Source organism: Typopeltis vanoorti, chromosome 12 (assembly GCF_054136105.1).
Source record: "Typopeltis vanoorti isolate ZY-2024b chromosome 12, IOZ_Tvanoo_1.0, whole genome shotgun sequence".
In the NCBI taxonomy this organism is placed as follows: Eukaryota; Metazoa; Arthropoda; class Arachnida; order Uropygi; family Thelyphonidae; genus Typopeltis; species Typopeltis vanoorti.
Window position 1 is genome coordinate 109770732 of NC_143560.1, and position 23096 is coordinate 109793827.

The 23096-nt window shown below is 35.3% G+C and overlaps 1 protein-coding gene across 1 annotated transcript in view; it reads right to left on the reverse strand.

The window, feature by feature from the left end:
* The window catches only part of Fak (protein tyrosine kinase 2 Fak), a 316957-nt gene that overhangs the window by 196872 nt on the left and 96989 nt on the right, over positions 1 to 23096 (reverse strand). The window contains exon 11 of the mRNA XM_090402169.1: positions 13306 to 13327. Within this exon, the coding sequence (XP_090258295.1) occupies positions 13306 to 13327 (22 nt within the window). The remainder of the gene's footprint in view (positions 1 to 13305; positions 13328 to 23096) is intronic.

The following is a 23096-nucleotide window of genomic DNA, read 5'->3' on the forward strand; positions in this document are numbered from 1 at the left end:
CTGAAACCCTTAACTTACTAAATTCACAATTTTCCCCTGATATATTTCAGCTATTTAAATTCACAGTACAGGCAGGTTATTTTACATGGAAAGGGAAAATGTACAAACAATTAGATGGGACAGCTATGGGATCCCCCACCAGCCAACTTCTACATAGAACATCTGGAAAAGCTAGCTATCAACACAGCCACTTTTAAACCTAGTCTCTGGCTACCCTATGTTCATGATGTGTTTGCTATTTGGCAACATGGCCCAGACCCATTGAATACAATTTTAGTGAATCTAAATAGCCAGCACCCTAAAATTCACTTTACAATGGAACTAGAATTATTTACACAAACAATCACACCATCACACTTCTCAATGATTGTCTGCCCTTCCTGGACACACTTATCACACATCTTCCAGAAGGTTCCTTATCATTCTCGGTTTATAGAAAACCCACGCATACAGGGAGATATTTACACAAACAAACACACCATCACCCTTCTCAACAATATGGTATCTTAAAAACACTAACCCATAGAGCTAGAGCAATTTGTTCCAATGACATTGCTCTCACTCCTGAACTTTCTCACCTGCATCACACCTTCCTGACAATGGCTATAATTCCCATAAGATAGATAAAATACTAAATGCTCCCCAATAATCCCCCCCCACCTGTCGACCACAGAAGACTACAACAAAACTATCACCATCCTGTACATTAAAGGCAGCACATCTGAAAAGATATCTAGAGTGCTTAACAAGAACCAACTACGCACCATCTTTAAACCTTATGTGAAATTGGCAACTCATCCGTTCACCTAAAGACAGATTCTCTCCTTCACATCCAAGAGTCTATGAAGTGCCCTGTTCATGTCATCGAGCACAAAAAATACATCCGGCACTTTTGCTATGACAAGTTGGGCAAAAAAAACAAGTTTGGATGACAAGTATCCAAAACATGGTAGATCATGTTTTGGATACCCCTGCACACAGGATCAATTAGAAAAAAAAAAAAAAAAAAAAAAAAAAAAAAAAAATTATTGCACATAAGCTTTTACAAGTCAGAACGGTTGCTCCTTGAATCAACAGAAGCCTTGAAACATACTCCAAACCTCAACAAGTATGGCTGTATAAATCTACAATAGATTTGGGAGACAGTCATCCTAAGACCAAATTAAGATCTGTTTTTTCTCTCTCATTTTTTTTTTTTTTTAAACTTAGATTGCGCCTAATTAGGACTTTAGTCTTTGTGTTACAGGCTACAATTACTCATACTAATCCCACTGTTACACCAGATTGCAGTTGTCTCGCTACTCTATCAAACTTTGTTTGCATGTTCTGAAGATGCTGGTTATAATACCAGCGAAATATTAGAGATTAAATTAATAAATAATTATTTTCTTATCAATCTGTGTTCGCATCTATACAGTTAAAATCCAATCAACATGTTCAACGAACACATAAGCCTTTTGACACGGTTTCTTTGCAATATTTTTTTTTAAAAATTCTGCTGGGAACAATGCAGCAGCTTTCTCATCAGCCGATGCAAATTCTCCCATAAATTTTATGTTTTTTAGATTAAACCTAGTTTTGAATCTATGCAACCAGCCTTTGCTTGCTTGCTATAAATGACTTTTCTTCCTCTTCTGTTTCGTCTTTTGGCTGCATGTCTTCATATAGGATCAATGCTTTTTGTCTTAACGTGTTACTATCAATGGGAATCCTTTTCTTATCATGTCTTCCATGCACAAATTCAAAGCTTTGTCTACCTTGAGTAATGCCTTATCATGCACTATACTTGTGAATCAATACAGCAATATCAAAAGAGCGGAGAACCTGGGCTGGTGTTCCCCAGGGCTCAGTACTCAGTCCCTTACTATTCCTTCTATATGTCAATAATATTCATCCCTACCTTACAGAAGACACAAAAGTAACTTGCTATGCAGATGATATAGCCATCTGGCACACTAGTGCTAAAATCAAAGAATCAGAGGAAATTCTAAACAAATCCATGAGAGGATTAGAAAAATGGTCAAACGAACTCAAACTTAAAATCAACCCAGACAAAACAAAACTAAGTACATTTAGTACAGACAGGAAAAATAGACATTCCTACAATCCCAAAGTCATGATCAATAACAAGCTAATTGAAAAAGTCACAAATCCAAAATACCTTGGTATTACGCTTGATCAGGAATTACGTTTTGCACAACACATCTCTAACACTTCCAACAGAGCTCTAAAAAAATTAAATATACTGAAAAGGCTTTGTGGAACAAATTGGGGTGCAAAGCCAAAAATCCTCAAAACTACTTACACTACACTAATAAGGCCAATAATGGAATATGCAGCACCTATCTGGTCACCTTCGGCTTCATCGGTAAAGAAAAACCTAGACAAAATACAAGCAAAAGCATCCAAGATTATCATTGGTGCAGTCTCATCCACTAACAACATCAGAGCCCAACAGGAATGTGGGCTTGACCTGCTGGAGGACAGACGAAAATTTGCCACCATAAAATTCATAAATAATATCAGAAGCTACCAAAGTGATCATGTCTCCCTAAAAACCTATGAACATTGGAACCAAATTTGCAGACTTCACAGATCATCGACTTTACAATATGATGACACTATCAGGAAAGAAATAGGTCTTGATCAGCTAAATGTCCCCATAAACAAAGAACCTCTATTTTCCAGTCCTTTACCTTCAAATACCTTCATAAATCTAAACCTTACCAAACTCTGTACAAAAAAAGAACCAAAAGAAATGCTTAAAGAAAAAGGCCTAAATACCATCAACCTTCTTTCATCCTCCAAACAGGTTATTTGTTATACCGATGGATCATCAGACACCAATATGATTAATGGAGGCGCTGGTGTTCTCCTTCTACTCCCGAAAGGTGAAAAACTTTCAATAAAAGTTGGATCTGGGAGAATCGCTTCCAATTTTACCAGCGAACTCTACGCAATAATTAAAGCACTAGAAGCCTACTTAAATCTATCATCATCTCAACAATCTGAAGGAATTATAATTTACAGTGACTCAAGATCAGCTATGGAGGCAATCAAAAATGGCAATACCAAGCTCACACAAGACATCCATAAACTCTTAAATCATCTAAAGTGTTTAGGCAAAAGTTGCATTCTACAATGGATTCCTGCTCATGTAGGCATTGATCACAACGAAGCAGCTGATAAATTAGCAAAAGAGGCCAGAGAACTCAACCAAGAAACTCATATGATAACTCTTGCTGATGCCAATGCACTAGCAAAAGCTAAACTAATTCCATTGAAATCAGTGATACAACATCAAATTCCCGAGATCAATGCTGACAGAAGGACCTCCACTACGATAGCAAGACTACGAACAGGACATTATAGAGGAATGAAGATCAATACAGATGATACGAGAACATATAGAAACTGCAACAACTGCCCCAATACGGAACTGACACCCACTCACATCTTTACCTGTCCAGCAATTACAGCAGCCTTGCAAGAAATAGATCCTAATCCTGAACAACAGCTCTATACAAACAAAATCACAGACATAGCCAAAGCAGTACAAAGAGCGCACGGAAACATCTAAGACTCTTCAAAGGACAAGACAACAACAACAACAACCCATAACTTTTGCAGATTTGGGTGCAATGGAAAGACTGGCACAAATTTTTTCTTTGTTCTTCAACACTTCATGTATCGAAGATTTGTTTTTATTATAGATCTTGGAAACGGTTCCAATTGACTTTTTTTCTGCTTCAATCATATTGATAATCTTTAATTTTTCACTAATAGTGAGCACTTCATTCACGCCTTCTCTTCGGTTTTGAAGCCATTTTTAAATTTTTCACAATTTATTTGTTTGAATTTAAACGCAATTTCTAATTGCAATGACAGACAATTGACTGCTTTCTTCGACAATTCGAGTAAAACTAAACATGAACAAACACACAAGTTTAATCCCCACACCTAGCAAAACAAACATGTTTCAACAAGTTTTCAATCTGCACGTATGCATGTTTCAACTGCCGCAGCAATAGACCATGTTGCGTGCTTTTTTCGAATTGCAGATAAGTGAAACCGCAGATACCAAAACTGTGGATATGGGGAGGGGGGTGCTACTGTATTTTAGAATAATAAATAAAATATGTAGTAAAGTATGTATTGCCTTTACAGTATTTCTAAGTTTCATAAAGAATTTGTGAAGGAATGGACTCTCTTATGTAAACCCTTCCATGTATTTACATAGGTTGCTTAAACCACTTAACAATAAGAGAATTAAGAGGGGGTTATATGTGAAGAATTCAGAACACCTGGTATAAGTGATAAAGAATACACTTATTCTTTATCATAGTAAGTTTTGATGGTGTCATCTCTCTCTTCATCAACATTTCTAAAAACTGAACTAGAGAAATATTCTCTTGGAAGATGATCACCCATTTCCAATTGCATATAAACTGGATATTTCAAATTTGGAACTCACATTTACAAAAAGGGTTAGCTGTAACAAACGCCAGTTATTTTAAGATAATGGATGCCATTTCCTGCATACAAGAGGTAATCAGTGACATAACAGAAAATACAGGCAGGGCTGGAATGAACTAAATTCTACTGAATAATGAAAACTAGAATGCTGATTCTTTAAAAAGAGTAACTATAGGAGTCAGAAATGGTTATCCATTCCTTAGAATATATGCCTAATAAAGGTAGGTGACTATGATGATTGCTATCTAGGGTGACGTAGAAATAATGTTGACTGGGAGACCATGAGTTTGAGTTTTTATTTAAAAAGAACTATTACCTATCAATGCATTTTTGAAAATTATGGAGACAACTACCATGTTTGAATAAAAACTTTAGTTTAATGTAACTAAAATCTACATTCGACATTTTAACCTTTATGTCAAGGTCATCTTCTGGAGCATACAACTATACACAGAAAACAAGCTACACTACAATCAAACAGGTTTGTTGAAGACACTGACCAACCGCTACAACAATTGTTGGCCTGACCTCTGGTGGGAAAAAAAAATTATATATCAACGCTAGAGTCCTATTATTAGTGTTTAATAATAAGTTTAGTTTAATCCTTTATCCAAGTGTGAGCAAACAAAGTTCACTCATTGCAAAGGTGGAGAAAGCTCTCTCCACCTTTGCAATGGGTTGCCTGGTGTTGCACTACCTTACCCCAGTCCTGAAGATACTTTCAGGTGCAAACTTTGTTTGCTCACACTTGGATAAAGGATTAAACTAAACTTATTATAGTCTAACCAAGTGAAAAATAAACTCTAAAAAAAAAAAAAAAAAAAAAAAAAAAAAAAAAAAAAAAAAAATTATTAGTGTTATCTGTTGGTTGTAGAAATACATTGGGCACAACAACAGGTATCTATATACATATATTAACATCATGTACATTCTAGCCAGTTGGTATGGAATGGTTTCTAATACTAGCTGAAGATTGGCTAGAGTCCTGACTTATGTTGGATCTTATATATTAGGTAGGCTGAATGTGTGCCATCCAGATCCTTGGAATTTTCATGACATCTTTGTTGTTGATATTTGGGTGGTTTATCAGGATTTCGCAGCCTTCCTTAAATTTCCTTTCGTACCAGGTTTTTGTGCAGTGTAAAGAGCGGGTGCTTTTCCAGTTGATTTGGTGTAAGGTGTTGAGTGCATGGTCTGAGAGGCCTGCTTCACCATAATGGTTATATTTAATGTGTTCTTTCTTGCGTATAGGGATTGTCCGTCCTGTTTCGCCAATGTACAGTAAGTTACAGGTGTAGTGGATGCAATAGACTCCAGGATGTGCTAATGGGAGGAGAGGATCCTTAGAGGAGTTGAATATGGTTTTAAGTTTAGTGGGTAGTTTAAAGGTGGCATTGAGGTTATAATGTTGTAGGATTCTGTTGATTTTTTCCGATAACCCTTTAATGTATGGGATGGATGGCTATAGTTTTACTGTAATCTAGATTCGTTTTTGTTGTTGTTTTATGGAGTATTTTATTAATAGTATTTTTGTTATAGCCATTATTTATGAATGTGTCGCTGATGATTTTTAGTTCTTGTTTCAGGGCTTGCTGGTTAGAGCAAATTGTTGTAGCTCTGTTTTTACGGGTGTTATTGACTCCATATTTTTGTGATGTGTGATGGTACGAATTAGCATGTATGTATTGGCCAGTGTGTGTCGGTTTTCGGTAGACCATGAAGGACAGACTTTTTTTTCTACAACCAACAGATAACACTAATAATAGGACTCTAGCATTGATGTATAATTTTTTTTTCCCACCAGAGGTCAGGCCAACAATTGTTGTAGAGGTTGGTCAGTGTCTTCAACAAACCAGTTTGATTGTAGTGTAGCTTGTTTTCTGTGTATAGTTGTATTCTCCAGAAGATGACCTTGACATAAAGGTCAAAACGTCGAATGTAGATTTTAGATATATTAAACTAAAGTTTTTATTCAAACACGGTAGTTGTCTCTAATTTTCAAAAATGCATTCAGATCACCGTGTAAGCTTAAAGTAATACCCATCAAGTTTCGTGCTTATCTGTGAGATGTGTACAGGGAAGTCTACCAGGTGGTCATTTCTGACTGTTCAAAGCTATCAGGAATTCATTAGTTCAACTCTGTAAAAGCATAATGATGACTCTCACATAAATAAATTGTCAGTAAGTGCTTGAATAGGTTGGCATATCAGTTAATCCCAGAGCACAACTGGAAGAATACCATCTGACCCAGAAGACCTAATAGTATCAAGATTAATTAGGAGTTCTCATATGTCCTTCTGGCAAAAAGAGAAGGCATGCACTTGGCAGTTTGTAGTAGTGCAGGAGGTGATTTGCTTGGTTGTCAAAAAGGGTTGGAAGAAAAGACCGATACCAGAGGTCCTCTTATCCTTGGATGTTATTTACATCATGATGTGAGAAAGCAGAAACAAGGAAAGGTAAAAATTAACTCCAAAAGCATTAGTGAGAGACCAGAAGGCTTGAATGCCCATTGAGAAAGACTCAAGCTTATTGCTAATTATGAAGTCTACTTTGGAAATGTTAATAACTTTTTTACATCTGTTTTGGGCTGTAGTGCAAGCTGAATGAGAAGCTTAGGTTTTGGATTTAACCAATTCAACATAAGCTTTGTAACCAAGCAGAAAAACTTTCTACAAAAATTAATAATCTTTGTCTCTGGATAAGTTTACTATGGATAAATACAGAGGAGAATTACTTTTCTTAGAAATCCTACTTATTCATGTATCTGTAGTATTTCTTAGTATAACCAATTCTACATGCTACAAACAAATTCATTGACAGATAGAACAAGAAAAGAAATATTCGGGTTATCATCCATTACATAAATATATCGTCATCATCAAATTCCTGATATATATATACCCTCGAGGGGTGTACAGGATATGACAGTACTAGATGAAAAATTTATATTATTACTAACTTCCTATCTACAATTTTCCTATTTTCCTCAAATCAGTCTGTTACCTGCAATATTATCAGATCTTATATTTCTATCTTCTAAGGCACTTTTTACTATATCAATCCACCTATATCTTGGTCTTCTATGGGTCTTTTTCCTGTCAACCTGGAAGACAACACTTGATTTGCTAATCTTTCCTCTCCCATTCTGTTTAAGTGACCATAGCACCTGAGATTAGATCTGCTAACACATTCCTGGATGCTAACAATGTCAGGTTTTTTCCTAATATCCTCGTATTTAATATAATATTGCCATTGACACCATCTGTTCATGCACCTAATCTTTCTCAGCACTTTCATATCTGTGATCACTAGTCTATGGTCAAATGTTTTACTTCTGACCCAGCTCTCAGATGCATAAGTTAAAATTGGTTTGAACACACCGTCTTGTATACAGCTAATTTCTCTCTTATTCAACACAAATTTATTAAGTTGACTTCCCACCATACCAGCTTTGTTGATTCTGTTGTCTATTTCCATATTTAATTTACCATCTTCACTAAAAATCATGCCTAAGTAGCTGAAATGTTTTACTTGTTCCACAGGTTCCCCGTTCACAACCCAGTTGACATTTTCAACAATTCTACCTATTTTCATTGTCGTTGTCTTTTTAATGCTGACCTTCATACCCTATTTACAACAGTTATTCAATTTAGTCAGGGAATCTTGCAGACTTGTAGCGGATTCATTTAGAAGTATAACATCATCCACATAAAGCAAAGAGTTGAGATTACCATCTCCAATTTTGATATCAGGTTTAATAACACTTTTCTTCATAATGTGATCTGCATAGATAATGAATAACAGAGAGGATAATGTACATCCTTGTCTGACACTGCATTTAACATTAAACCATCTTCCTGTACTTCCTTGAATTCTAACTCCTGTCTTACAATGGAAATACATTGAAAGTTTATTTTTCACTTGGTCAGACTATAATAAATTTAGTTTAATCCTATATCCAAGTGTGTGCAAACAAAGTTTGCACCTGAAAGCATCTTCAGAACTGAGGTAAGGTGGTACAACACTGGGCCGCTCCTTGCAAAGGTGGAGCAAGCTACCAACACTTCTATCTCATTATCTCCCATAATGCAAAACACATCTCCTTGCAGATATGCATAATGTTATGCATCAAATGGGAAGGGCTACTACCCAGCCTCGTTTTGACCTTTATTGAGGTCTCTTCAGTGGGAACCAGGCCCAAGTGGAGATACCAAGGCAGAAGCATTAGCAAGATCATCTTCTCCTATAGGAGCTGCCAAAAAGTGTGCCACCTTTTTATTAAATTACTCTGGATTTAGAGAAAGATGTTGAAAGTTTATTTTTCACTTGGTCAGACTATAATAAATTTAGTTTAATCCTTTATCCAAGTGTATGCAAACAAAGTTTGCGTCTGAAAGTATCTTCAGGACTTTGCAAGGAGCAGCCCAGTGTTGTACCACCTTACCTCAGTCCTGAAGATACTTTCAGGTGCAAACTTAGTTTGCACACACTTGGATAAAGGATTAAACTAAATTTATTATAGTCTGACCAAGTGAAAAATAAACTTTCAACATCTTTCTCTAAATCCAGAGTAATTTAATAAAAAGGTGGCACACCGTTTGGCAGCTCCTACAGGAGGAGATGATCTTGCTAATGCTTCTGCCTTGGTATCTCCACTTGGGCCTGGCTCCCACTGAAGAGACCTCAATAAAGGTCAAAACTAGTCTGGGTAGTGGCCCTTCCCATTTAATGCATAACATTATACATATCTGCAAGGAGATGTGTTTTGCATTATGGGAGATACTGAGATAGAAGTTTTGGTAGCTTGCTCCATCTTTGCAAGGAGCAGCCCGGTGTTGTACCACCTTACCTCAGTCCTGAAGATACTTTCAGGTGCAAACTTTGTTTGCACACACTTGGATAAAGGATTAAACTAAATTTATAATGGAAATACAGCTAAGTATTGCTTGATATAATGCCCCATTAACCCCATATAACTGTAGTGTTTTGAATAGCTTCTCTCTTGGAACCTTCTTATATGCCTTTTCCTGATCTACAAAACTTAAATACAGATCTTTGTAATATTCCCATGATTTCTCAACTGTCTGTCATAAAGTGAAAATCTGATGCTGACAGCCTCTATTTGGCTTGAATCCAGCTTGTTCTTCACCAAGCATCTCTTCCAAAATCCTTTTCAACCGTTTCTCAAGTATACTTGCATATATCTTACCAGAAACACTCAGTAATGAAATGCTTCTGTAATTCTCACATTCGGTTTTATTTCCCTTTTTATATATGGGTACTATGAGAGCTCTATTCCAATCATCTGGAATTCATCCCTCTGTCCAGTCCTTCTGAACTATGCAGTGCAGCCACTGTGCAACTTTTAAACCTCCATACACTAGCATTTCTGGTTGAATATCATCTACTCCAACTACCTTTCCACATTTCAGGCCTTTGATGGCTTTTTATACTTCAAGTATGGATATGTATTCCTGACTGCATGCCTGGTCAGTATTTTTTGCCACTGTGCTGTCATCATTGCTTGTTTCATTTAGTAATTTTTCAAAGTAATTACCCCAAACTTCAAGGATATCTTTTTCTACTGTTTTCATGTCACCTTTATCATCTCTAATTCCTTCTACAGCACTCTTTCCTCCATTTCTGGGCTTCTTCAACAACCTCCAGAATATCTTGCCACCTTCTCAATATTTATTTTCTATGTTCTTACCAAAGTCTTCCCATGATTTTTGTTTAGCCAGTTTTAGCTTTCTTACATTTGTTTCTGTATTCTCTAATAGCACAAGCTGACTAATTTGCCAGGAACTTCTCTTCATGTGAATTTGTGCTAATTTTTATGTTGGAACGTTCTGTTAGCAATAACCAGTCCATGTCCTGAACAGAAATCCAACAGGTATTTGCCATTATTATTAGCTTTGCTCTTTTCTCTAACTTTTCCCAAAAATATTTTTGTATGTCTGACAATCATTTCCTACTCTGCTATTTAGATCCCCAAACAAGGTCCAACTTTTCCTTTTTCATTGTGTCAGTTGCTTTTTCTAAAATCAAAAAATTCCTCCACTTCTACCTTAGTAGAACCTTCTGTGGGACCATAGGCACAAATAAATCTCATTGTCCAGTTCATCATTCTGATATTTGCCCACATCACTCTACTTGAGACTGCCTGCCATTCAAGATTAGCCTCATATTTAGTGTTGAATACTATGTCAACTCCTTTTCCTTGATTGTCATTGCCTGAATATAACATTTTGTATTTATTGCTCAGAAAGATCTCACCAGTTTTTGCCTTTTTTGTTTTAGTCACCCCTATTATGTCGATCTGGTATTTATCCAATTCCTCAGCTAGCTCCATTTTTTTGCATTCAGGCTTCTTATGTTGATAGTACCGATCTTAAACTCTGGTGATGCTGAGTTGGGGTGGGTTTTAGGATTTGTTCCAGTAGCTCACTTTTCGCTGTTTGCCCTGGTTCACTGAGAAAAACAACGGGTGCCTTGTTTAACCAGGCAATGCCCCAGCTGGCATGAAATTCTGTCATGTTACCATCATTTGCAATTTTGTTTCAAGCCAATAAGAATACAATTTGGTCAGCTAAATTCCAAATTGTCAGTCCATCTTTGTCCATTCAGTATCCAGGAAGATACCTAACAGGATGCAGCACGAGAAGGTGAGGATTGGACATTAAGTCAAAAAGCCCTGGTTGGTTCTCTGCATCCCTTTAAAGTCTATGTGAAGGTCTCCTTTCAGTTATACAGCTTTGGCCCTTAAGCTACAGAAATAAAGCATATAGTAAAATGAATTCAATCCCCAGAAATAACCAAAGGATCACTAATAGTCATTCTCATACAGTCTCTGTAAAAACTTTCAAATTTTATACATTTCTGAGTATGTCACCAGAATTCAATCAGTTCTGTCCTACCACGATTTTTATACCTTGGTAAACTTCTGCCTTTTTTTCTTTTTTTTTTTTTTTAAATCAATTGCGAAAGACAGACGACCTCTGCTTTCTTTATGAATGTATATTAGGTTCCCTTGTGAATATCACCTAGCATATTTCAGTCAACTAGCCATTCCATCAAGAAGAGGATTACTGAACTACAAAATTATGAGAAATTACACATTTCCAGTGATGTTAAGCATGGCTTCAATATTGAACACAGAATTAATTTTAGTGTCATTTCAAAGCCACATCATCTGGCATGCTGATGATGTGCCTTTAAAGTGTTTGCTGCCCATGCTTTGAACAGTATGCCAACTGCTATGTGCTCTTAGAGTGTGTTTTAAACTACCATATAATTTGTACCACTAAGGATGGACTGAGTTATTCATTTCAAAATATATTTGATGTTTAAGCTATCCATAAATAGTAATTCAGTTTTTACTGCTTATGTGCTTTCTTATGCTATGCTGAACTACAGTAATCTTTAAACTTGGGTTTCAATTCTTAAGAAAATAACATTAGCAAATGTATGTACAACATGATATTTCAAGAACGTTTGTGATATTCACATAGTAATACACTGCCTTACAAAACAACCTGCTCATATAATGCTTTTCATAATCAGTTATGACTAGTACCCATTTACACTACACTACATTCTATCATAGAATACTTTTCAATTATAATCATTGCCAGTTTATACAACACCACATCTGCAAATACAATGGTTTTTAATAACACGACACTGTCATGAATCAACCGATGTGCAGTTGATTCACAGCAGAATAAATGCTATGCATTTATTCGTGATATCATTGCTCACCACATCTGTGCTTTGGTGTTTCATTGTAAATTAAAAACTGTTTATAACTGTTATTTATTTTATTGTTGTTAATAATGGCGCTTAAAGTTCAAAATAAGGGCACCATTGCTTTCAGTGAAACAAAGAAAACACATAAACTTATTACATTAGGTACTAAGATTAGAATTATTAAATTCAATGATGATGGTGCATCGAACACTGAGACAGACAGCAGGCTAAACTCACCTTGCACTACTGTTGTTAAAAACAAAAGGTAAAGTGAAAAGTGCTACACTAGTTTATACTACAGGTATCCATAAACATGAGTCTTATTGCTGGAGTGGAAAACCTTTTATCAGTGTAGACTAATGACCAAACTGGCTGACGTTATATTTCATCCAATCAATTTATCCCTTCTCGAGTTGTTTCATACAGACAGATGAATAAACATGACAAATCTGATAGGTACCAATGAATCTATTCTTTAATAGCTTTAGGATATGCTAGTCCAATCTCTTCTAAAACTGCTAACACAGTTCTGTTTTTAAGAGGCTACTTTAAGAAATTTAGAACTTTAATAAGAACTTTAATGTGTGTATATATATATATCCAAATTATATTTGTTAAGAAGCCTTTTTGAATCATATTTAAAAAGAATGATTGTTGGTTTTGAGGTTTCAGATTTCCTTTTAAGTCCACATATCTGCTTTTCCCATTTATTAATTCTCTAACTGCTGATTTATTGATAACTATATCAGAATCATTATTCATACAATGACTGAAAACCAGCATTAAACAAATAATGAAATTTCTTCAAAATATTTAACAAACACCTCCATTTGCAAGAATTTTGTTACTTTGTAGATCATGACTGTCTCTTCCACATTCCTAACAGATGTTTGAAGGTCAACTCAGAAACGCTGTCTACTAGATTTATTTGTTAGCCTTAAGGAGTCAATTTGATTCTTGAATTTGGGAATCAAAGTTAGTCATCTGAGTGGATGCTATACATTATCAGTACAAAATAAAAATGCTTACCAACAAAATATTACTCTAGGTAAGAAACGTTTCTGTTAACAGAATACTTACTTAACACTTGGTAACTGTTCATCTGAAAATTAAAAATAGGAATTATTTTGGATGGTTTTATGCAATGTGTCTATATATGAAAAGACATCTCATTCAATTCCATTCTATATCATTCAAAATATTATTAAATAACTTAAGGAATTCAAAACGTATACTAGAATATAAATTAAATTAAACTTTAATATATATTTCCAATATTTCAGCGAAGTCATGTTGCCATCTTCATGGGAACTTAAGATAAAGACACGTGTATGCAGGCACTAAACACAGCAAATGAGGAAGAAGCGAGAAAGCTACTGTTTTTCCTAAAGTCCTGATGGTGTCCCCTATCGGGCTATATTAGATATTCTTGGCCATTGGGCTGAAGTTCTGCTGATGTACATCTCCCAAATTTGGGGTAGTCTCATGCATCCAAATTTGTTAAAGTTTGGTATGTTTCTTAAGGCTGATTCCATTCATGGAATCGGCCTTTTCCGTTATTTCCTTTACTATTTCATTCATTCCATTAATTTAATTTATATTCTAGTAAATGTTGTGAATTCATTAAGTTATTTAATAATCATGTATAATCAACGTATACGTCTTTCTACAAGAATTACATTCAAAATATTGTAGAAACAATTTAGCCTTCTTCCTGCTGAGTAATTAAAATGGCAATTATTTCTATGCAGTGCATGATACCAATGCTTTACCCTTCTCTGCAACTCAACAACAACAAAAACATAAAGAAAGGATGTCTAAAAGAGACTGAATTATACAAAAATTTTACATTAAATGTATTTATGAGAGAAAAAACTTGCATGAGTAGTATATAAAACTTGTTACTTGGAACAATTAATGAGTAGATCAAAAGGTCAAACATTAAAGGACATGTTAATCTTTTTTGGGACCAAAGTGCAGCAAAAGTACAAAATAAATTCATCAACAAAACCAGGCAACTACAATATTTATATTGTAGTTGCCTGGTTCTTAACTTCAAAAATGACTATTCAAAGTTCTTTTTTCCCTATATACAGGGTGTTCGGGATAAATTTGACAGTTTCGTAAGGAAAAAGAAAATCTTCTTTGTATCTATTAAATTTAATGAATTGACAAAAAAACATTACAGGCAGAGTTAATTACAATACTATCAACAAGATTTACTCAAAATAACCACCATTAGCATCGATCACAGCTTCAATTCTGCTTCGGAACCTCGAACAAGCTGATGCTACAGTCTCCCTGGGAAGGGCCGCAAAAACTGTTTTAATTTTATCCATTAACTGGGCTTTTGTATTACTGGAAGTGCAATTGGTGTCTTTTTCAACTGCGCCCCATACAAAATAATCCATGGGGTTAAGGTCTGGGGAGTTTGGAGGCCAAACATTTGGACTGGTGAAGTCGTAGAAATTTTCAGACAACCATTTTTGACTTTTCCCAGAGGTGTGGCAAGGGGCCGAATCCTGCTGCCATACATACGGCCTACCATTGGCTACCCTTGTTATCCAGGGCTTGACTACAGTTAGCAACTCCACGAACAAAGCCCGAATTCCAATGCCAGGGTTCTTCAACACCTGTTCCTGCAGATTTGCGAGGAATTCTGCTGTACGAACACAATCAGATCGTCTGCTAGGGATCTTTCTTCTTGCTACATCCTCGTAGTCACCATTGCAAGTCTCTAGTTCATGCCTGATTGTTTTTACTGTATTCAGGGAGCATTGGGCAGCAGTCGTAATATCCTTATTTTGATGGCGGGCACGAATCATCATGATACAAGTTATTCTCTTCCATGATTCAGGTGGGTTCCAGCTATCCATCCTTTCTGACATCTTGTATATGAATGAAGAAGGGTCCAAACTTTTAAATGAAGAGAAGTGTGTGTTAATACATGTAACTTACGGAAAAATATAATTAATTATAAATATGTCAAATTTATCCCGAACACCCTGTATATATATATATATATATATATATATATATATATATATATGTATTCCTAAGCTTCTACTCAGTTGTAATGGTACATTTTAAAGAATAAATATTTAATGACTTAAACCGAGATAAAATATGAAGTTTTAATGAAAATGATACAACTAGTTTCAGCCTTTTACAGCCTTCTTCGGATATCCACTAAAGGTAGTGTCGTGACGACTCTTTTCTGTCGTGTTCTAAATCTATCTAGTTTCAAGTCACTTTTATGAATAAAATAACTAATTACGAAGTGATCACCGATCCAAAAGTAGGGAAATTTATATTTATACTGCGCCACCCTATTCTTAGATTAGTCTATATAAATAGTAGGATCAGTTCTAAATTAAGTTAGCAGTCATCTCATTAGGCCAAATCATCTATTATCATTTTTACTTGGGGTTCCCGCAAGATTCGAATGTTTATGAACGGTGCAATAATAAGGAATTCAGGCAAACACAATATTTAGATCAACAAAATAAAACATTTAATATATGATATGGTTAACAAATACAAGAACTCTATTTTAAAATGGAACTATACAATTAACTTAACACATCTTCTTAGGCCACTGATGCTAATTCAATGTTCTAACTTTCATATACTATTCACAGTCTCAAAAACACAAATCTTCTTATCTCAAGTTAATATAACAATTTCACATTTAATCAGTCTTCACAAATCTATCAGCTCAATGTTTATATTCACAGCAGGCAATAAACTACGTAAGCATTATTCCAAGCAAATATATTCCCGGACCTTGAGCATCGGAGATATATTACAGTTAATGCTAGAATAGAGAAACTTATACAACTACTCTTACCAGACAAATTCTTCAATACATCAAATTATTGAGAGAGCACTTATAAATTAACTTAATTAACATTAGCGGAACACACATAACAAATATTCTCCATAGTTTAAACTGTATTACTGTAAGTCGCACTTCACTATTCCAAACAACAGTAATTAGGTACTAATATCTTTTCCTGTTCACTTTTCTCCAAGTAATCAATATAACCTTTTCCTAGGGCAACATAGAATTTAATCGTAATCCAGATTAACTGGAACTAATCAGAATTTTCGCATTGACTGTCCAGTTTCCTTTTATCTATTACGGCATCAACCTTTCTTCATAACAACAGCAGATTTCGCTTATAACATTAAACTTTATGTTTCACTACTTATAGGTTCACTTCCGAACACTAAACTCATAAATTTCTGCCCTCAGGATTTTATAATCTTGGTTCCGCAAAACTCTCTCCTCACTCGCTTAATAATAATTCTTCTCTTCCTTCCCTGTCTTATCTATGACCTTCCTCTTTCTCTGCTTTCTCTCTCTCTCCATCTATCTATGACCTTCACTCCCACCTTACGTTCGAACGCCACGCTCTACTCCACTCGTGGTTGTTTACGCGTGCGTTTCCATGACAATAGACTAAGCGTAAACATTTCGCCAATGTAATGTATGCTCTATTACTGCTACATGAGTGATTACATAACATTAAATATTTCACAAATAAGAACAACATAATATTTAAACTACTTCTTCAACTTTTTGATTACGTATACAGTTAAATATAAAATAACACTTTACGTTACACCATATATATTTGGTTACACAAAATTCTATACATTTTATTATTCTATAAATTAATAATAGGTCAGGTTTTGAATAAATATTTAATTAGTAATTCTCAATTAAGGAATAATAATTAATTTTACATAAGCCATGATTAATATTTAATAAGCAATGTTAAATGTGAATGAAAAATAATAAATTACATAACATAGCTTCATTCACAATTTAACAGTAGAACACAGTAATAAAAATTGAAGTTACAAAAAACTGAGAATTACAGGCAAAAAATGCAATACATAATTGACACAAAAACGTTGTAATTTTCAAGTTGTTCTATCTAATGCGCTATTGTTTGTTGCATGCGAGCTTGCAAGTTCTCGTGAACGCCAGTACTGAACAACTGCAGCATGGCTATCAGGGATGTTGTAACTCAACATCCATCTATCAGGGTTAAGGAGGATTTCCCTGGACTCCACAATTTTCCTTTCAAACTCATCACTGCAGCGAAAACTGTTTACAGATTTATCCCAGCAAACTGAGTGACTCTGTAGATCATCATGAGGACTGTTTGAGAAAAGAACATGACTGGATAGGGCAGATGCATGTGATCTTTTATAGGAGATGTCTCTCTTATGCTCCTCTATACAAAGTTCAACAGATTTGTTAGTCTGTCCAAAATAAGGAATATTACAATCGCGCCATAACTTGTAAACACCTGGATATTTCAGGTGTTTACAAGAGGTGTTTGCATTTTCCTGGAAGATTTTGAAACGAAAGCCATATCGTCCTTCTCACTTAAGCCGAAACTTTGGAGATGTTATGTCGACGACATATTCATCATATGGAGTCATGGACACACATCTCTCATGGATTTTCTTCATCATCTTAACAACCAGCATTCTAATATAAAATTCACTGCCGAACTAGAACGAAATAACTGCCTTCCATTCCTGGATATATTTCTTACACTATGTTCAGATAGATTTAAAATCTCTATATACAGAAAACCCACTCATACCAACAGATATCTGCACTGTCAATCTCATTACTTTCCACCACAAAAGCTCGGAACTATTTCTACCTTAGGACACAGAGCATGCTCTCTTTTAAATGAACCAGATGAGCTCAAAAAAGAAATGAATCACCTTTCTCTTATCTTTAAACAAAATGGATATTCTGAAAAAACGATTAAGAAATTTCTTCTGGATCCTCCTAGGCAGTATACTACAGAAACTACTGATTTTAAAGGTAGCATCTCAATACCTTATATTAGTTCAGTCTCCAATAAATTGGCTAAAGTCCTTAAAAAATACAGCATCAGTAAGTTTTTCACTGCACTCCCTGAAGTCCGTTCTCTTATAAGCCATCAGAAGCCTATTCATCACAATCTGAAATATCCAGGTGTTTACAAGTTGTGGAGCAATTGTAATATTCCTTATTTTGGACAGACTAACAAATCTGTTGAACTTCATATAGAGGAACATAAGAGAGAGACATCTCCTATAAAAGATCATATGCATCTGCCCTATCCAGTCATGTTCTTTTCTCAAACAATCCTCATGATGATCTACAGAGTCACTCAGCTTGCTTGGATAAATCCGTAAACATTTTTCACTGCAGTGATGAGTTTGAAAGAAAAATCGTGGAGTTCAGGGAAATTCTCCTTAATCCTGAACATTTGAACAGCAATTTGAGTTACAACATCCCTGATAGCCATGCTGCAGTTGTTCAATACTGGTGTTCACGAGAACTTGCAAGCTCACATGCAACAAACAATAGCACGTTAAATAGAACAACTTGAAAAATACAACATTTTTGTGTCAATTATGTATTGCATTTTTTGCCTGAAATTCTCAGTTTTTTGTAACTTCGATTTTTATTACTGTGTTCTACCTTTAGTGGATACCTGAAGAAGGCTGTAAAAGGCTGAAACTAGTTGTATCATTTTCATTAAAACTTTTGCTGTGATAGATCAGAAAATATCTTTCGCTGTGATGATGAGTTTGAGAGGAAAATTGTAGAATCAAGGGAAATCGTGCTAAACCCTGTCCACTTAAACAACAATTTGAGTTATAACATCCCAGATAGCCATGCTGCAGTTATTCAATATTGGCGCTCACGTGAGCCTGCATGCACACTTGCAATAAACAATGGCACGCCTAACAGGCGTGCCATTGTTTATTGCAATGGCACGCCTGTCCTAACAGGCGTGCCATTGCAATAAACAATGGCACGCCTGTTAGGACAACTTGAAAAAATACAATGTTTTTTATGTATCAATTATGTGTGGCAATTTTTACCTGTAATTTCCAGTTTGTTTTGATACTTCAATGTTTATTACTATTCTTGTTCTTTAAGAATACCTGAGGAAGGCTGTTTTAAGTCGAAACTAGTCGTATTATTCTTATTAAAATCTTTATAAGTTATCTCGGTTTTTAGTCATTAAATCTATTTTTTAAAAAAAAAAATATATATATATATATATATGGGGTGCTTAAGGGTCAAAGCTGTATAACTGAGAGGAGACATCATCTCAGTTATAAAAGGAATGCGTAGAACTGACCAGGGCTTCTGACCTAACGTCCAATCTTCAGCTTCTCGTGGTGCACCCTGTTGGGTATCTACCTGGATACTGAACAAACGAGGATGGGCTGGCAATTTGGGATTTAGCCGACCAAATTGTATTCTTATTGGCTTAAACCAATATACAAAATGATGGTACAACATGACAAAATTTCATGCTGGCTGGGGTGTCACCCGGTATTTTCGCCAGGGAACCAGGGCGAACAGCGAAAAGTCAGCTACTAGAACAAATCTGAAAGCACACCCCACCTCAACATCACCAGAGTCAAAAATCGGTACTATCGACATAAGAAGCCTGAATGGCAAAGAAATTGAACTAGCTGAGGAATTAGATAAGAACCAGATCAACATAATAAGGGTGACTGAAACAAAATAAATGACAAAAACTGGTGAGATCTTTCTGAGCAATAAATACAAAATGTTATATTCAGGAAATTACAATCAAGGAAAAGAAGGAGTAGCCATAGTATTCAACATAAAATACGAGACTAATCTTCTTGAATGGCAGTCAGTCTCTCAAGTAGAGTGATGTGGGCTATTATCAGAATGCGGAATTGGACAATGACATTATTTGTGCCTATGGTCCCACAGAAGGCTCTACTAAGGTAGAAGTGGAGGAATTTTTTCCTTTTCCACACTTTTCCTTTTTCATTGTGTCAGTTGCTTTTTCTAAAGCAACTGACACAATGAAAAAGGAAAAGTTGGTCCTTGTTGGGGATCTAAATAGCAGAGTAGGAAATGATTGTCAGACATACAAAAATATTTTGGGAAAATTTGGAGAAAAGAGCAAAGCTAACAATAATAGCAAATACATGTTGGATTTCTGCTCAGGACATGGACAGGTTATTACTAACACCATGTTTCAACATAAAAATGTGCACAAATTCACATGGAGAGAAGAGGCAAGGAATAAGAAAAGTCTCATTGACTATGTTATTGTTGATTGTGATGTTTTCTCCCTGAAGCAGGACACCAGAGTGCACAGAGGATTTGAAATTGGAAGTGATCACTATTTAGTCTTGAGCAGGATAAAACTGAATTTCATATTGAAAAGAATAACATGTAAGAAAGTTTTAAAGCAAATAAAAGTTGAGCAGCTCTCAGATGTGAACTGTAGACTAAAATACACAAAGATTATTGAAGAAAAAATGAAAGAGTTTGGGAATAGGAACCAAACCTTAGAGATTCAGTGGCAAGCATTGAAGAAAACCCTCATTGATTCAGTCAGAGAGGCATGTGGTGAGGTTGTCTGTAAGGATAGAAAAATCAGAACTCCATGGAGGACACAGGAAGTTAAAGAGGTAGTGAAGGAAAAGAAGAAAGCATATCAAAAGTTCCTGGCAAATAAGTCAGCTTTCTCTTTTAGACAATACAGAGACCAATGTAAGAAAGCTAAACACTGTGTAAAACTAGCTAAACAAAAGTCATGGGAGGACTTTGGCAAGAACATAAAAAATAAATATCAAGAAAGTGGTAAGATATTCTGGAGGTTGTTGAAGAAGCTTAGAAATGGAGGAAAGAGTGCTGTAAAAGGAGTTAGACATGATAAAGGTGACATGAAAATGGGAGGAAAAGATATCCTTGAAGTATGGAGTAATTACTTCGAAAAATTGCTAAATGAAACAAGCAGTGATAGCACAGTGGTAAAAAATACTCAACAGGCATAAAGTCAGGAATACATATCCATATTTCAAGTAGAAAAAGCCATCAAAGGCTTGAAATGTGGAAAGGCAGCAGGAGTAGATGATATTCGACCAGAAATGCTGAAGTATGGTGGTATAAAAGTCTTACAGTTGCTGCACTGTATAGTTCAGAAAGCCTGGACAGAGGGACGAATTCCCGATGATTGGAGTAGAGCTCTAATAGTACCCATATATAAAAAAGGAAATAAAACTGAATGTGAAAATTACAGAGGTATTTCCCTATTGAGTGTCCCTGGCAAAATTTATGCAAGTATACTTGAGAAACGGTTGAGAAGAATTGTGAAAGAAAAGCTTGCTGAAGAACAAGCTGGATTCGGGCCAAATAGAGGCTGTCAGGATCAGATCTTCACTTTACAAAAAATAGTTCAGAAAGCATGGAAATATAACAAAGATCTGTATTTAAGTTTTGTTGATCTGGAAATGGCTTATGACAAGGTGCAAAGGAGAGAAGCTAATCAATACGCTGAAGGAAGTACAGGAAGATGGTTTAATGTTAAATCTGGTGTGAGCCAAGGATGTACATTATCCCCTGTGTTATTCCTTATCTATATGGATCACGTTACGAAGGAAAGTGGTATTAAACATCATATCAGAATTGGAGATGTTAAAGTCAGCTCTTTGCTTTATGCGGATGATGTTATACTTCTAAATAAATCCGCCACAAGTTTGCAAGATTCCCTGACTAAATTGAATAACTGTTGTAATAGATATGGTATGAAGGTCAGCATTAAAAAGACAAAGACAATGAAAATGTCAACTGTGTTGTGAATGGGGAACCTGTGGAACAAGTAAAACATTTCAGCTACTTAGGCACGATCTTTAGTGAAGATGGTAAATTAAATATGGAAATAGACAACAGAATCAACAAAGTTGGTATGGTAGGAAGTCAATCGAATAAATTCATATGGAATAAGAAAGAAATTAGTCGGAACACTAAATTAGCTGTATACAAGACAGTGTTCAAACCAGTTTTAATTTATGGATGTGAGAGCTGGGTCAGACATAAAACACTTGACGAAAGACTAGAGACCGCAGATATGAGAGTCCTGAGAAAGATTAAAAGCGTGAACAGATGGCATCAATGGCAATATCATATTAAAAACAAGGATATTAGGAAAGAATTTGACATTGTCAGTATCCAGGAATGCGTTAGCAAAGCTAATCTCAGGTGGTATCACGTAAATAGAATGGGAGAGAAAAGATTAGCAAAACCAGTGTTCTCTGCCAGGTTGGCAGCAAAACGACCCAGAGACCAAGATATAGGTGGAGTGATACGGTACAAAGTGCTTAGACAATATAAATATAAGATCTGGTAACGTGGGAGTCTTGACAAGTAACAGATTGATTTGGAGGAAAATTGTAGATAGGAAGTTAGTAATGATGTAAGTTTTTCATGTAGTACTATCAAATCCTGTACACCCCTTGAGGGTATATGTCAGGAATTTGATGATGATGATGATGATGATATATATATATATATTACACACACGCACACAAAGCTAGCAACAACCATTATATTCACTTTCTCTTTTTATTTTAAACACACTTTGTACTGTTTCGTGCAAATATATTATTATTTTGGATTAAACTTGTTTTATTTCACATCATTGATTCAAATTTAGTTTATAATAATACAGTATCTTTCTTTCTGTGATAGAAATATACAAATGAGAACTTTAATTGCATTAAATTAACTGAAATGAAAATTACAGTATATCTGTTTATCTATCTGTTTGTGTGTACACACACACACACACACACACACACACACACACACACACACACACACACACACACACACACACACACCAATGGTTGTTGCTAGTTTTGCGTGCACGTACACACACACACACACAGATAGATATATTGTAATTTTAATTTCAGTTAATTTAATGCACTTAAAGTTCTCACTGGTAAATTTCTATTACAAACTGTATTATTATAAACTAAATTTGAATGAATGATGTGAAATAAAA